The sequence below is a fragment of the Thalassophryne amazonica genome, chromosome 16, assembly GCF_902500255.1.
Source record: "Thalassophryne amazonica chromosome 16, fThaAma1.1, whole genome shotgun sequence".
Taxonomy (NCBI): domain Eukaryota; kingdom Metazoa; phylum Chordata; class Actinopteri; order Batrachoidiformes; family Batrachoididae; genus Thalassophryne; species Thalassophryne amazonica.
In genome coordinates this window covers 42,895,206-42,912,081 of record NC_047118.1, presented here as the reverse complement: position 1 = coordinate 42,912,081, position 16,876 = coordinate 42,895,206, and the positions used below count along the sequence as shown (strand labels likewise).

Below are 16,876 nucleotides of genomic sequence, written 5' to 3'. Positions count from 1 at the left end.
GCCTGAAGAGAACATGTAAATTTCCACAGTCATTGATGATATGGGGCTGCATGTCAGGTAAAGGCACTGGGGAGATGGCTGTCATCAATCATCATCATCATCATCAATAAATGCACAAGTTTATGTTGATATTTTGGACAATTGAAAGGATGTTTGGGGATGATGAAATCATTTTTTCAAGATGATAATGCATCTTGCCATAGAGCAAAAACTGCAAAAACATTCCTTGCAAAAAGACACATAGGGTCAATGTCAATGAGCAGATCTGATTTTATGCAGGTGTTAATTTGGGGGATGAAAATTTACAGGGTGATTCCATAATTTTTTCCTCAGAATTGAGTGATTCCATATTTTTTTCCTCTGCTTGGTCTAAAAAAGTAACCGTTACTGACTGCCACAATCTTTTTTTTCTTGATTTCTTATAGTGTTTCTTAAAGCCAGAAAGTTGCCATTTGAAATGACTTTAGTTTTGTGTCATGTCTGTGATCTGCTTTTTTTCTACAAAATTAAACAACTGAATGAACATCCTCTGAGGCTGGTGATTCCATAATTTTTGCCAGGGGTTGTAGTAACACAGATACGTCATAAAAATATCTTAACATTCCATACTGTTGAAGCTACACTGGGATATTTGTTTACCTTTCTAGCCTATTAGGGCTGAGTGATTAATCATATTTTGCTTTCAATTTTGAGTTTGGCTTCCAATGATTACAAAAATAAGGTAATCAAGAAAATGAATGATGCTCTCATTTTGCCAAGTGGTGAGGAATAAAAGTGGCAACCTCCAGGGTGTGTGTGCTGCTAGGTTAGCAGTTACCCAGTAGCTGCTGTGGACTCTACCATGTTTGCCATTTCTTACAAATATCTGAGATAATATAGCTTGCTGTGTGGTTAATTCTACTAGTGGACCATCTAATTAGTCATTGTGCCAGTATTTTTACTGAGTGAAATTTTGCATTTTGTCATTTATATGGCAGCACTGTTAGTAAGTTTCGATAGCTTGGCACTGTTAGCTCCACTGATGGCGCCACAGTCACTCAGCTAATACGGTAAATGGTAGTCATAGTTTTAAATTCCTACAACCAAACCACTGTGGTGTAATTTTATCAAAGACTAGTGATGAACTAATAAAGAAACATTTTATGTTAATATGCTAATGCTACAAGATGACTATGTTGTGTACTAATTATTATATTTTAATAGATGTTGCACAGATTAGATAATAGCATTTAGAGAACACACACCTGATATATTCAAATGATGCATGCAAAAATATCTAAATGTCAGAAGATGGTTTTGTTGTGTATTACACAAAACAGTTAACAGATGTTTAGGACGACACGTTTGCTGTAATTTGCATAAAGCACTTAATTTGTGAAGAAAATAAATATTGGATTAAACTCTACAGAAAAGGGAAAATTATGGTAGTTTGGGTTTTAAAGTTGGGGTAAATTTCCATGACTCAGGCCCTGATGACCCAGAGATGAACTCTCCAAGCATGGTGATTTTCCATGAAGTGGTCTCATCACACCTGCATAAATGATGTCTTTAATAATTGTTTTGAGTGGTGTAAGATTTTCTAAAGTTTGGAAAGGCCAGCCACTTTGGATGAAGACACTGACACCTGAAATGTATAAAAATGATTGTCGCCTTTTGTGTATTCGAAGCGGCCCTGGTGTTTGCTGTTTTACGAGGACTCTGTGAGCTGCCTTTTTTGTTTTGAGACTTGATTCTCTCTGACTTTTCTGGACAACTTTAAGAAGATATTTTTATCAATGGAGCACAACTAAAACACTTAGACTCTCATCTGGTGATCAGGGACTTTGTCCTAAGGCTCCAAGACACCACCTGTTATGCAAACCATCAGAGTCTGCAGAAATACACATCAACCAAACACCCCAACCAGTCAGCCTGTTAGCCAAAGCTTGCCCGATGATTATGAGATGGGGACAGGGGGCCTGTTCAACAACAGACAGCTTGGCAACATCAGCACCATTGATGGTTTGATTGGTCACTCAGCCAATATATGCTGGTCAGTTTTTAATTCCCACACCCAAGCAGTGTTGTCAAAGTAACTTTGAAAAATTACTTTTTTAGTTGCTTTATACAGTTACTTTATGCAGTTACTTCATTAGCAGCTTTATGCAATTACTTTATTAGAATCTGCTGAAAACTTGCAACTAATAAGTAATGTAACTAATAAGGTAACGAGTAATGTGACTTGGTTACTCGTAAGATTGAGCAATCAGCAAAGTAATTCATCAGCAAAGTAAATAATAGTTACTTTTCTGAGTACTAAATCTTAAAAATAACCAAGTTAGATTATGAGTTGGCAGCACGGTGGCTTAGTGGTTAACACTGTTGCCTCACAGCGAGAAGGGCATGGGTTGAATTCCCGCCTGTGGCCTTTCTGTGTGGAGTTTGCATGTTCTCCCCGTGTTTGCGTGGGTTTCCTCCCACATCCAAAGACATGCGGGTTAGGTGGAGTGGAATCTTTAAATTGTCTGTAGGTGTGCAAGTGGGTGTGGGTGTGTTTGTTTGTGGCCCTGTGACAGACTGGCGTCCTGTCTTGGGTGTACCACCTCGTGCTCTATGGCTGCTGGGATTGGCTCCAGCTCCCCACAACCCTTAATTGGACTAAGCGGTTGGAGTGTGTGTGTGTGTGTGTGTGTGAGATTACGAGTTACTTTATTAATTACATTCAGCAGCTGTCGACAATTTGTCCGCAGCTGCTAATGAAGTAACTGTATAAAGTAACTAATGAAGTAACTTTTCAAAGTTACTTTGGCAACACTGCACCCAAGCCACCTGCTATGCAAACCATCATCCAGTGTGTAAAAATATGCATTAATCAAATACCCCAAAAAAGGTTAACATGTTAGTCTTAGTTTGCTTGATAATTATGAGATTATAAATTATGAGATTATGAGATTGAATTATGAGGTTACTGGGGAGGGGGGGCAGTCAACAACCACTCCATCTCCGTAGCTCTACAATACATAGACTGGATGTATACCTGAGTGGTTGCCATCCAGGACCCAAGGCAGTTCTGTGGTGTTCTTGATGCAGCCAAGTGCAGGACCAGTGCATCCTCCCAGACTTGACTCAACTTGGGAGCAGTTTTGGGCTTCTTTCATCCTCACTAGTTCAAGCCAGTCTTGCCAACATGTTGGGTTGGCCATATGTTATATTTTTGCATCTATTAAACTTATTTATATTTCCATGGCAGCATTTAAAATAGAAATTATATTTTAAGAAAATTTCTGTATTTTTTTTTATTCAATATATGCAGGATGTTTTGAGAGTCATTGAGTAATCATCCTCAATCATGATTTCAATTTTGGCATAACCAAGCAGCCCTGCTGCGTATTAATGGGAATCAGCTGTGTTACAGGAATTTCAAGAAACGTCAGTTACCACAACACGCTCACATTAATGCAGACCTTCCTTCATGCGCAGACATTATCTCACAGCCACAACAGTGGTATTAAAAAAGGGCATGTTTCTTCCGTTGTCGTGGCAGTCCATCACCTTCCCACTTTTCTTCATGCCTCCTTTCCCTTCCCCTCAGAGATGATGTGCTCCGGTGATGCTCGATTGAACCATTCGCTCCAGGCGCCATCATAAACACACACCCCGGGGCGTCTGAGCATGTGCGCGGCCAGAGCAATGTGACAAGCGGTGACGCCGGACCCACAGGTGGACCAGATCGGCCGCTGCAGATCCACGCCGGCCTCCTTGAAGACTCTGGACAAATCCTCCAGCCCCAGCAACTTCCCAGAGGTGTCCCAAAATGTGGTGAATGGCATGTTAATGGCACCTGGGAAATGTCCAGGCAATATATCTGCAAGGGCAACAGAGGACACAGAGACATGGGTTTATCAGGTATTTATAAAATAAAATAATTTAATACCTGATAAACCTTTCTTGCTCAAACTTTTAATAACATATCAAGAATAGAAATCTGGCCAATTTTCTTGGATCCTCCAAACTGTGACTGTCCAGCGTTGGGACCAGGAGGCAGAGCTGTGGTCTTATACACCTCTCTGCAGCTTCTCTCCCCCTGCCGTCCCCTCGTTGCCCCGTCCCCGTGGAGACGGTGCCTGCTCCCAGGCCACCAATAACCAGCAAAAATCTATTTAAGCATAAAAATTCAAAAAGAAAAAATAATATAGCACCTTCAATTGCATCACAGACTAAAACAGTTAAATGTGGTCTATTAAACATTAGGTCTCTCTCTTCTAAGTCCCTGTTGGTAAATGATATAATAATTGATCAACGTATTGATTTATTCTGCCTAACAGAAACCTGGTTACAGCAGGATGAATATGTTAGTTTAAATGAGTCAACACCCCCGAGTCACACTAACTGTCAGAATGCTCGTAGCACGGGCCGGGGCGGAGGATTAGCAGCAATCTTCCATTCCAGCTTATTAATTAATCAAAAACCTAGACAGAGCTTTAATTCATTTGAAAGCTTGTCTCTTAGTCTTGTCCATCCAAATTGGAAGTCCCAAAAACCAGTTTTATTTGTTATTACCTATCGTCCACCTGGTCGTTACTGTGAGTTTCTCTGTGAATTTTCAGACCTTTTGTCTGACTTAGTGCTTAGCTCAGATAAGATAATTATAGTGGGCGATTTTAACATCCACACAGATGCTGAGAATGACAGCCTCAACACTGCATTTAATCTATTATTAGACTCTATTGGCTTTGCTCAAAAAGTAAATGAGTCCACCCACCACTTTAATCATATCTTAGATCTTGTTCTGACTTATGGTATGGAAATAGAAGACTTAACAGTATTCCCTGAAAACTCCCTTCTGTCTGATCATTTTTTAATAACATTTACATTTACCCTGATGGACTACCCTGCAGTGGGGAATAAGTTTCATTACACTAGAAGTCTTTCAGAAAGCGCTGTAACTAGGTTTAAGGATATGATTCCTTCTTTATGTTCTCTAATGTCATATACCAACACAGAGCAGAGTAGCTACCTAAACTCTGTAAGGGAGTTAGAGTATCTCGTCAATAGTTTTACATCCTCATTGAAGACAACCTTGGATGCTGTAGCTCCTCTGAAAAAGAGAGCTTTAAATCAGAAGTGTCTGACTCCGCGGTATAACTCACAAACTCGTAGCTTAAAGCAGATAACCCGTAAGTTGGAGAGGAAATGGCGTCTCACTAATTTAGAAGATCTTCACTTAGCCTGGAAAAAGAGTTTGTTGCTCTATAAAAAAGCCCTCCGTAAAGCTAGGACATCTTTCTACTCATCACTAATTGAAGAAAATAAGAACAACCCCAGGTTTCTTTTCAGCACTGTAGCCAGGCTGACAAAGAGTCAGAGCTCTATTGAGCTGAGTATTCCATTAACTTTAACTAGTAATGACTTCATGACTTTCTTTGCTAACACAATTTTGACTATTAGAGAAAAAATTACTCATAACCATCCCAAAGATGTATCGTTATCTTTGGCTGCTTTCAGTGATGCCGGTATTTGGTTAGACTCTTTCTCTCCGATTGTTCTGTCTGAGTTATTTTCATTAGTTACTTCATCCAAACCATCAACATGTTTATTAGACCCCATTCCTGCCAGGCTGCTCAAGGAAGTCCTACCATTATTTAATGCTTCAATCTTAAATATGATCAATCTATCTTTGTTAGTTGGTTATGTACCACAGGCCTTTAAGGTGGCAGTAATTAAACCATTACTTAAAAAGCCATCACTTGACCCAGCTATCTTAGCTAATTATAGGCCAATCTCCAACCTTCCTTTTCTCTCAAAGATTCTTGAGAGGGTAGTTGTAAAACAGCTAACTGATCACCTGCAGAGGAATGGTCTATTTGAAGAGTTTCAGTCAGGTTTTAGAATTCATCATAGTACAGAAACAGCATTAGTGAAGGTTACAAATGATCTTCTTATGGCTTCGGACAGTGGACTTATCTCTGTGCTTGTTCTGTTGGACCTCAGTGCTGCTTTTGATACTGTTGACCATAAAATTTTATTACAGAGATTAGAGCATGTCATAGGTATTAAAGGCACTGCGCTGCGGTGGTTTGAATCATATTTGTCTAATAGATTACAGTTTGTTCATGTAAATGGGGAATCTTCTTCACAGACTAAAGTTAATTATGGAGTTCCACAAGGTTCTGTGCTAGGACCAATTTTATTCACTTTATACATGCTTCCCTTAGGCAGTATTATTAGACGGTATTGCTTAAATTTTCATTGTTACGCAGATGATACCCAGCTTTATCTATCCATGAAGCCAGAGGATACACACCAATTAGCTAAACTGCAGGATTGTCTTACAGACATAAAGACATGGATGACCTCTAATTTCCTGCTTTTAAACTCAGATAAAACTGAAGTTATTGTACTTGGCCCCACAAATCTTAGAAGCATGGTGTCTAACCAGATCGTTACTCTGGATGGCATTTCCCTGATCTCTAGTAATACTGTGAGAAATCTTGGAGTCATTTTTGATCAGGATATGTCATTCAAAGCGCATATTAAACAAATATGTAGGACTGCCTTTTTGCATTTACGCAATATCTCTAAAATCAGAAAGCTCTTGTCTCAGAGTGATGCTGAAAAATTAATTCATGCATTTACACCTAAAAACATCAGGGTTAGTGCCTCACTCAGCGCCCTTCCAGCAATGGCGGTCAGATTCAAGAGTGCATAAAAAAAAAAAAAAAAAAAATCAGAGGTTGGTAAAACTATGTTTTAATTTAACTAGATTTTATCATTGTGATAAAATTTATGCCAACAACAATGAAAATGAGCTTTGAATATTTGTAGTTGATATGAAGCACTTGAACAGCAGAAACAAACATGAGATTATCTGCAGTTTTTAGTTTGCAGATCAACATGCACGGCCATTTCTGTTCGAAGCGTTTTTTTCCCCCCTCCAAATACCGGTGTGACAGACCAAACGCTCCACCCAAAAAAATTGGTTCGCCCTGCCTCCACTGCGCATGCATCATTTTGGAGCTCAGCTGCTCGTCTAAGACAGAGTCTCTTGACCCAAAACGATCAAATGGATTAATGGGATTATTAACCATCAGATGACAACGTAAAACCTCTTAAATCATTCTAAAGTCAGTTTTAAGCAGAAACGAGGCGATATTCTGTGACACTTTGAAATGACCAACGAGCACTGTACGCTTCACCTAGCAGCTCATGTAGCTGTGGCACTCTGATCGCTTCCTCCGTCTTTTATGATGAAATAATGCTGAATTTATGTGGAATTGTTGATTGTTGTACAAAAGCAGGGTGGACTGATTTTTAGGGGGGGACTGCTCGGTTGGCGACACTGGTGCTAACAAAAGCACGAGAAAAAAAAAAAAAAATGGTGGTGTTGGGTCAAGCAGGCTTGGGACACGAAAATAACTGAAGTCAACAAACCCACTTGACCAGATTCATGACATGAAGTATCCCTATGTTGTCTGACAAAAAGAAGCCTGAACCAGCTCGGCTAACCTCACTGTTGATGCTAATCTCTGTTTGGGTGTCTATTAAATCATATTTTTGGGGACTGTGTTGTGGTTGTGGTTTTTATAAGTTTCCTTTGGTGTCAGCATAAATGTTATGAGCTGCTTAATTTCTTAGTAGCTGTGTATTAACAGGACCTAATGGATCACTCTACTGATAGCTGCTAAAAGTACTATTGCAGTTGGCTTAGAATATTAAATAAGATGAAAATATCACTCAGGGAGGTCTTGAATGATCCATTAAGACATTTTACCACATAAACCATATTATTCTAGGTATATGTAACACTGTTGACTTCTGCACTTGTCAAAAAGCCGTAGCACCACAAGTTTTTACAGGTTGCTGCATTATTAACTGCACCAGTCATTTCCTGATTGGGAACCGAAAATATCTCTGTGGATTACTGTAATTTGACACAAGAACTGGGTGCCGTCGGCTCACTCCTGTGCTTGTGTTATCCACTTCTTGTCAGGGAAGTCACAAGTACATTGAAATAATCAGAAATGTCAAAGGAATAATTTTCTATTTTAGTATGGCACGCCAATTCGATAAAGCTCCTCACTTTCCACCATGCAGCAATTTATTTATACCATATATTTACATCCATTGTTGGAAAATGGATGTGGTCTGTTCAAGGGGATGATGAGCTTGTCTGTTTAGACTTTAAATTCCTGCCCAACTTCAAAATTACACACAAATCCATCAAAAGCCCAGATATCTCAGTTTTACATCAGCATTTAAGTGCAGCACTCATTTATTAAGGTACATGGAGCTGAACAGTGTGAAAAGGGTGTTTAAGCTTCAACCTGACCCATGCATAAATATTCATCTGTAAATAAATGCAAAATGATGCCACAATTTATTTTTTTAAGAACTTATTTACAAAAGAAAATCAAATATATCAAGATGAAGTTAAAAATCTGTACGTAATATTATTATGTGTTCAGGTTATGATAGGACTATTATAGATGTATCATTGATCAACTCAGTAAACAAATCCCAAATTTTTTACATCCATACAGGGGTATCGAGAGATGATCCAACCGACCAAGACTATGTTCCTCACCTGAGGATGGGTTACGACGAAGAACAGGCACTGGAAAATTAAGAAGAGAGAAAGAAGCACATGTCGAAAGTCAGAAGCACAATACAGTTATTGGCTCTGGCAGATTTGTCTCATCCTCACTCTCAGAGGCAGTCTGTCTCCTCTGAAAAGAATGCAGCACTTGGACAAATATCTAGGTTTTGAAGTACTGCACTGTCAGGTAGGTCAGGTGATGGTGTATACTTAACCCACTTCACTTCTCCTGTTTCTTTTCAAGAGGTGTTTGAATTCAGATACCAAAATCAGAATCAAAATAGCCTTTATTCACTAAGTATCTACAAGAATACAAGGAATTTGACTTTGGTTTGACCTGTACTCTCTCTGTACAAACATGTATAAATATACACTAAACACTGAATAATTCACAATAAAAATGTGCAAATAAAATGTGTCAATACAATAAAATATGCAGTAAAAAGTGTGCAAAGTTGAAACAAGACAGAGTGAAGTTGTACATGAGGAAGATGAATTAGTGAGGTTTTTTGGCAGGTTAAATTGTTCATCAGTCTGATGGCCTGTGGAAAGAAACTGTTCCTGTGTGTGGTTGTGTTGATGTACAGAGCTCTGCAACGTCGACCAGAAGGGAGGAGTTTAAACAGTGTGTTTGTCCAGGGTGAGAGGTGTCTGCAGAGATGTTACCAGCTCGCAGGAAAAACACCTCCGTGTTGATAACCATTTGTTAAAATCCAGTTGGCTTTTGATGGGTTTCAGTGGAGTGAGTATATGAGAAATTGTTTATCAGCTGGACATGTTCCAACTTGTCCTCAAGGCTTCCAACAGAGGTGTTTTTCCTGTGGCGGAGCGTCGCGGCGGCTGCGAGCCGACGCTGCAATCCACCCGCACGTCTTTCATTAAAAAAATCTCCTTTAACAGTGGAATATCCGGATAAAATGCTGAAACCGACTTCTTCTGAAACTTCTCTGTTCTCTCACGACGTCCTGGATCAACAGAGCCTGAAATGTGGAGGTTTTAAGGTTGAAACAGGCTGATGACGCTGCCTGAGAGCGCTGCGCGACGTCTCGCACCGTGAAAAGTCCTTAAAGCGACAGAATCACCTCAAAATCTCTCATCAGCTGTTAAAATTTTCACTGAAGACCAGCTTAATTTTTCGAACCATGTCCACTTCGATGTGTCTCACAGGTTTAGAAAAAATTTTGATCAAACAAAGCGCCAGTCTCAGCAACTTCTCAAAGGAATTCCGACGAGGGGCTGGACGACTCCTCCCACAAGGAGTGCTCACAGGCGAATGACGTCACCGACAGGCATGGAAAAACTCACGCATGCGCACGAGGGTTCAAGCATGTCAGACGTAAAAACATATGAATGAAATCCATATAGTTTTTGAAAAAAATAAAAAGGACCTATACTTTACGGACAGACCTCGTATTCTCCAGTCTTGAGTGGGTTCAGTTACAGTTTGTTCTGACCACACCAGAGGACCAACTGTTCCACCTCCTGTCTGACTTTGCCTTGACCTACTGAGCAAAAAGAAGTGTATTGTAAGATCATTATTACATACACATTAGAATACACTTTTTAATTAAAAAAAAAAACTGATAAGAATCACTGAGATTACTACACAACTGATTCCTTACAGTGCAGGACATTATGTACTGTAATGCAGTCAGTGATATGTCATCTAATACACAGATTTTATTTTGCAGTGATTGTGTCCTCTGATAGCATCCAGATGACATCAAAATGTGGTAGGAACAAAGATGCATGCTAGCAGCCACAGGTAAGTATGTTTTTATGTCATTACAGAAGTACATGGATGCACACACTGTCAAACAGAATCTATTTTTATGCAATGAGTTAAAAATTAAAATATTTCAATATGAAAAACCTTTTGGCTGTCATGTTTTCATTTGTGCATTCAAACTCAGACAAAAAAAACAACAAAAAAAAACAGGAACAAATCAAAATGTGTGTTTTACACTTCATTGATGATTTCAAATGCAAGATGGATGTTCACTTGAAGGGTGTCAAAAATAGACACACCATTTTGCGTTTGATTGTTTTGAATGTTTTGATTTACTTGTTCTCGGAATGTCTTGTTCCATTTGCAAGCCTCAGAAGTACTTGATGTTGTTGTTAAGCCAAACTTCACACCTGCCTCAGCTTTAAACAGCAGAGCTGCAATATGGCTGCAAACTTCTCCAAGACTGTAAAGAATGCAAAGGCAAATTAACCTTCCATTGTCAGATCAATTTAAAATCCTTACACTGATCAATTCCCCAGTTCTCATAATAACAATTTACTAATTCATCAGTTAGCTTGACAATCTCTGAAAGAAAAAAATTGCACTCTGATCACTTGTGGTGTGAGTAAGTTATTGAAAAGTGGTTTGGAAGCATTCAAAATATTTTCACTCAAGTTTAATAATATATATATATAATTTAATAATATGGCTTTCAGACATAAGATATTAGTGGTTCAGATGTAAAATGACACTTACCTGTCATACAGTAAGCACAATAAACAGAAGCATTATATTTCTGTAAGCAGATCCAAGGATCATGTGGTCGGTCATTTATCCTCTGTGAAGGAAGAACTTTCCGCTTCAGGAAACAGAACGGGCTGTCGTCTCCAACAGGATGGCACCACAGGACTTTAAGGTGGCCACTTATAAAAAACAGGTAACGCCGAATCGCTTCCTGAATTCGAAGACGCTGCACTGTCTGTCTTTCCAGGTATATTTACACGTTCTTGCCAACACGTCAATGCGCATGCTTGGATGTGACATCAATGTTTGTAAACATGAAGCATCACTATAGAATTTGGAATTAGCCTACTAAAGGCACCTTGACAAGTGTACGCATTTAACCCCCACGCAATTTGTCGTGCCAATTTAATTTATCCATAAATCATCATGGAAGTATGCCTGGTTTAAGTGTATTTATGGCACACACAAACTTTCAGATCGGAAAACATTTTATTTATTTACTAAATACATGTATCCAAACGAAGGCACTCATTCGGTCACATGGCATAGGACACTTTCCGATAAAGAAATTAAATCATTGTTGACACACAGAACTTTCTTCATATTTTAAATACACTGTAAACTGGTAGTTATATTTTTCTTCTGGAGCGAATAAATACTATTAGAAATAAATTCTATAAAATTCCAAAAACTACACTGTAAATTTGTAGATCTATTTTTTTTTTCTTCTGGAGCGAATAAATATTAAAAATAAATTCTATAAAATTCTAAAAACTACACTGTAAATTTGCAGATCTACTGTTCTTCTGGAGCAAATAAATAAATTCTGCAAAATTCTAAAAATTTTATTATTTTTAAATTATAGGGAAGTTCCACACCCATGTGATACATGAATAAAATAAAATACAAATAAAAGAATGAAGATCATTGAATAACAAGACGCGTATGATTTTTACTTTATCATTGGGCAAAAATGCATCTGTCAGATCTTCACTCTGTATCCAGCCCTGCCCGTTGGGTCGGCAACACCAGAATCACAGAGGAACGCATAGTTTGCGAGTTTAATGTCTGGCACGCCAGATTTTGTCCAAGTGTCAAGGTACCTTAACACGGCTAGCCACGAAAAGCCACTTCCTTTTTTATAATGGTTTGGCCCAACCGTATGACTAGGGTTGCAAAGGATGGATAGATTTATTTGGTGAAATTTATGTATGTAAATGCAGTATGATATAGAAATAACAGGATAACAAAGTGTAAAACACACTTATCTCCAGGTTGGTACAGTCACTTGCCAAGTTCCGGATCATTGCCGGTTCCAGATCACTGCTATAGTATTTGCGCCGCCATTTCTCATAATCAGCGCAAATAAGCTAATACTTGGTACCAATGGAAAGACTGATGTTATGTCTACAAACGACCACAAGCTCAACCGGATCCAGCCATCCTTGTGATCAGCAGAGGAATCTAAACATCCCGGTGTCTGTGGTGTGCGCGTGTTTTCTGACTCACTCATTCCTGCAATTTTGAAAGTAACGATCTCTAAGACGTAGTAAAGGTGAGTGAGCCATTCGGTGTTTTTGGTTCTAGAGTGGGAAAATACTTACTTACTTGGGCAGAAAATGTCAGTGTGCTATGTCTTGCTGTTTAATTGCTGCACGCATTTATCTCCGACGCGAAAATTTGCCGGTTGTGGATCACTGAAAGAGCAGCCTCGTGTCAGTACTTGTGAGCCATGTGTACTTTGGGGGGGTGTACTTTGGGGGTGGCTTTTACTTTTTAATTTGGGAGAAATCTCACCTCCACAATTCAATGGCTCGTAAAAACGTATAACAGTGCCTTTCGAAACTAAGTCAATTCTCATTTAATAAGAATTTATATCATTTTGTGTTCAAAACACATTCTCAGGCACAGTGTGTATCAGGGCCGGCCCAAGCCTTTATGGGGCCCTAAGCAGAACTTCATCTGGGGATCCCCCCATTATCACGTTACACACAGGCTGCACTGTGTGTAACGTATCCACTATCATTAGATTGATTTGTAATTAGCTTACATCATACCAGTGTCATTCTGGCTATTGTTTTGAACCTTACGGGTTAGCAAACTTCCAAAAATGTTCTAATTGACTTCTAAATGCAGAGTGGTGTATAAGTGTGGCATAATTACATTAACTATTTTAACTATTTGAAAGTAACATCAGCAGACAAGACACTGCAGTTACAGTAAACAAGTTAACCAGTTTCATTAATTTTATTTTTAAAATATGGAACAGATGTGCAAGGGTGTGCAAAACGCCCAATCTTCCAAGACAAAATGAAACCAAATGACATTTACATTATCTTCTTATATAAAAATAATCAGTTGTAATAAAAATAAATATACTTAAATAAGAAATAAATAAAATACTGTCAGAAGCCTAGATTGGTGTGATTGAATTATTGATTTATTGTCCATATACTGTCATATGATTATTTGTCTTTCTTCTGACTGTTGCTGTGTCTGTCTTTCTTATTCAGCTCAGTCTCGCATTGTTTTCTTTCGTGCTCCCGTGACAAATGAGTCACATTTTCATGGCGGGGTTTTTTTTAACTCGCTATTCCTAACCCTAGTCCTACCCCCACCCTAACCTTAACCATAACCTAATCTTACTCCTCCCCGTTTCACTTTTAATTTTGTGCCGCCATCACGGAATGAATTAGAATGAATTTGTGCTGCCATGACGAAAATGAGGCGCTTTTCATCCAGCTGTTCTTTTGTTTTAAAAAAAAATACATTTGGGTGAATGATTCCACCACAGTAAGCTGCTTTTTAGCAGGAGTTTGTTTGTTGTAGTGCTCTTGGTCACCTTGTAAGGTAAGCTTGGTCACCTGGCTGGATGCCACTGCTGTAGATGCTGGAATAGGTTTATTGTGCTGCTGCCTTTTGTTTCAGGAGGCTCACTTCTTCCCCGTCTATCACAGCAACCCCAAACCACTGACCAAATACTCGTTCTTTGGTAGCGTTAGCCATGTTGTTGTGCGAAGGAACGGGGAAGGGTGGGGGCGGGGGAGCAGGAGCTAAAAAAAACTTCCATTTGTTTAATTTTTTAAATCATATCATCTGTCCGCAACAAAAAACTTGAATTATTCGATATATAATATATCAATGAATTTGAATTTTTCGATATTATTAATGATTCAAAATTATATTTATTTCTTGGTGCTCTTGGGGGCCCCCTGGTGGCATGGAGGCCCTAAGCGACCGCATATTTCGAGTATCCTTTGGGCCGGCTCTGGTGTGTATCATTCTGCATTAGGAGAGCTCCAGCCAGATGCCAGGAATGCCCCCAAAGTGACAGAGTGTCGTGATCCAGAACCGGGCAAAGCGATCCATTTCCGGAAAATATTTGCACCACACATAATGTGGCTTCACACTTTAAGTAGAAGGGCTACTCCACCCACACTTTTTCAGCTAGATAACATCCAAATACCAAATACAGGACATTCAGTTGCATTATGGCTCCGTATAGCGGGACTTTAAAAAAGGTGATCTGGAACTGGGCAACTGTCTGTACTCATGATGACTGCAAGCAACAAACACGGACACTTTGACCCCTTTAAATGCCTCTAAGCTCACTCACCGTCTCTGGGCTCCGGCTCCGTGCCTCTGAACCTTCCAGCAGACCTGGCATCCACCACCTGGGCCTGTTTGGTTTTGATGTTGTCCAGCACGTCCTCGTAGTTCTTCACCCAGGACCGGTTGATGTTCGCCCAGAACTCCCGTCGCTCGGGTGTCGAACACTCGCTGGTCACCGGGTGACCTTCAGCCAGCCAGTTCTTCATGCCGCCATCCAGAACCGACACCAAACTGTGGCCGAACAGCTGAAACATCCACCACACTCTGGGCGCGCTGAACGCACCCACGTCACTGGTGTCGTACACGACAACGTGCGTGTCATTGCCGATGCCCAAATCTCCGGCATAATCCGAGAAAACCTCCGACGAAGGCAGCATGTGATCCAGAGCGGAGTTCTTATCGCAGCACTCGTCTATGTCGAAGAAAGACGAGCCCGGAATGTGCTTCTGCTTAAACTCGGCTTTGGGGTCCCGGTTCGTTTTCGGGAGGTACCACGAAGCGTCGAGAACTCGAAGCTTTTTACCGACGAAATTTTTTCTGATGGCATCCGCGAGCCACTGACTCGTCACCATTGCGCGCGCCTGCGCCGCCATGACAGTTAAAGAGATGGAACTCTTCTTCTTATGTTGGGTTTAGTCGTTTATTGCCCGCCAGCCCCCTCCGCTGGGGCGAAACCAGCAGAAAGTTATTCCGGTTTCAACACTTCTGATAGGCGAAGACGCAACGTTAGTCTGTTTTTCTCTCCTCCGTCGGTGTCGCTCAGTCGCTCCCCTCGGGGCGAAAACTCACGGTTACAGCTATCGCTGACCGAACGGTCCCCCCTAAAATTGGTCCGACCTGTCTTCACTACACCAGTGTTGCCAGAGTAACTTTGAAAAGTTACTTCATTAGTTACACAGTTATATTTTACAGTTACTTTATACAGTTACTTCATTAGCAAATGCGGACAAATTGTCGGCAGCTGCTGAATGTTATTAATAAAGTAACTCATAATCTATCAGTTATTTTTAAGGTTTAGTACTCAGAAAAGTAACTATTAGTTACTTTGCTGATTAGTTATAATAAAGTAACTCATAATCTATCGGTTATTTTTAAGATTTAGCACTCAGAAAAGTATTAGTTACTTTGCTGATTAGTTTGCTGATTGCTCAAGAGTAACCAAGTTAAATTCCGGGTGGTGATGCAGCGAGGAGTAGCTGCGTGCTGAAGAGTGGGGGATGTTTTGGCTTAATTTAACCAATTATAGACTGCCTACTTTATTAATTTCTACTACAACAACTATCGGAACCTCAGAACTCATGAGTAAATCCAGCTCCAAACACTCCAAACCATCAAATACGCTCAAAATGTGCTAACTTGTACGCAGCCTTGGGCTAACGAAGCTAACACAGAGCAAGCTAACTCAGATAACCCCACGCATATGGAGGCTAACAATAGCCAAGCTAATATCCCCGGCCCCATTCCAGTTAGAAACGCATCTACAACAAGAGATGATACTTCCAAAAGGGACATGGGAAACATGACAGAAATGCCAATGGGTGACTTTGCATCATTTGTTGGAGAAATTAGAAGCATGTATCGCAAACATCAAGTGGATCTACAAAAGGTTGGGGCCAATGTGATAAGCATCATAGACAGCATGAACTCCCTAAGAACAGAGGTGTCTTACTTGGGGAACAGAATCAGTGAGACCGAGGAGAGAGTGTCCACTTTAGAAGACGGCCACACAAGCCTAGCCAGCATCACCTAAATAATGCTGTCCGACCTAAATGACAAAGTTGCTTGGCTCGAGACTCGACTCCAATATATGGAAAACTACAGCAGACGAAACAAACTGCAGATTAAAGGAATTCCAGAGGATACTGAACAAGGGGGAAAAGTGGTTGAATGCGTGATGAATCTGCTCCGCTGTTTAATGCCAGACACCGAGGAAGCTAACAGTATAGTGATTGAGCGAGCCCATCGCGTGCCCACAATGAGACAGCGTGACCGACAGGACAGAGCGCCCCCCGCCGGCACATCTTGGTGAGATTTTTGAAGTATGGAGACAGAGAAAAAGTTCGTCTCAGAGCCAGGGATCTCAGAGATTTCCACTGGAATGGGAAAAAGGTTGAATTTTTCCCCGACTTCACTAAAGAGGTACAGGATAAGCGGAGCAAGTTTACAGAAGTGAGGCATTTGTGCATGAGGAAAGGACTACGGTACACACTACAATA

General features: G+C 40.1%; 1 protein-coding gene across 1 annotated transcript; it reads right to left on the bottom strand.

Moving 5' to 3' along the window:
* Positions 1-3,296: 3,296 nt before the first annotated feature.
* On the bottom strand, positions 3,297-15,338 carry zgc:162544 (3-mercaptopyruvate sulfurtransferase). Its single transcript, XM_034190499.1, has 2 exons — positions 14,665-15,338; positions 3,297-3,844 (listed from the first exon to the last, which is right to left on the bottom strand). The coding sequence occupies exons 1-2, from the start codon at positions 15,251-15,253 to the stop codon at positions 3,546-3,548; spliced, it is 888 nt and encodes a 295-aa protein (XP_034046390.1). The 5' UTR covers positions 15,254-15,338; the 3' UTR covers positions 3,297-3,545.
* Positions 15,339-16,876: the final 1,538 nt, after the last annotated feature.

Coding starts and splice junctions, on each gene's coding strand:
- zgc:162544 (XM_034190499.1), bottom strand. CDS start 15,253: ATGGCGGCGCAGGCGCGCGCAATGGTGACGAGTCAGTGGCTCGCGGAT. Junction 3,845..14,664: donor GGAGCCGGAGCCCAGAGACG/GTGAGTGAGCTT, acceptor TTGCCCTTGCAG/ATATATTGCCTGGACATTTC.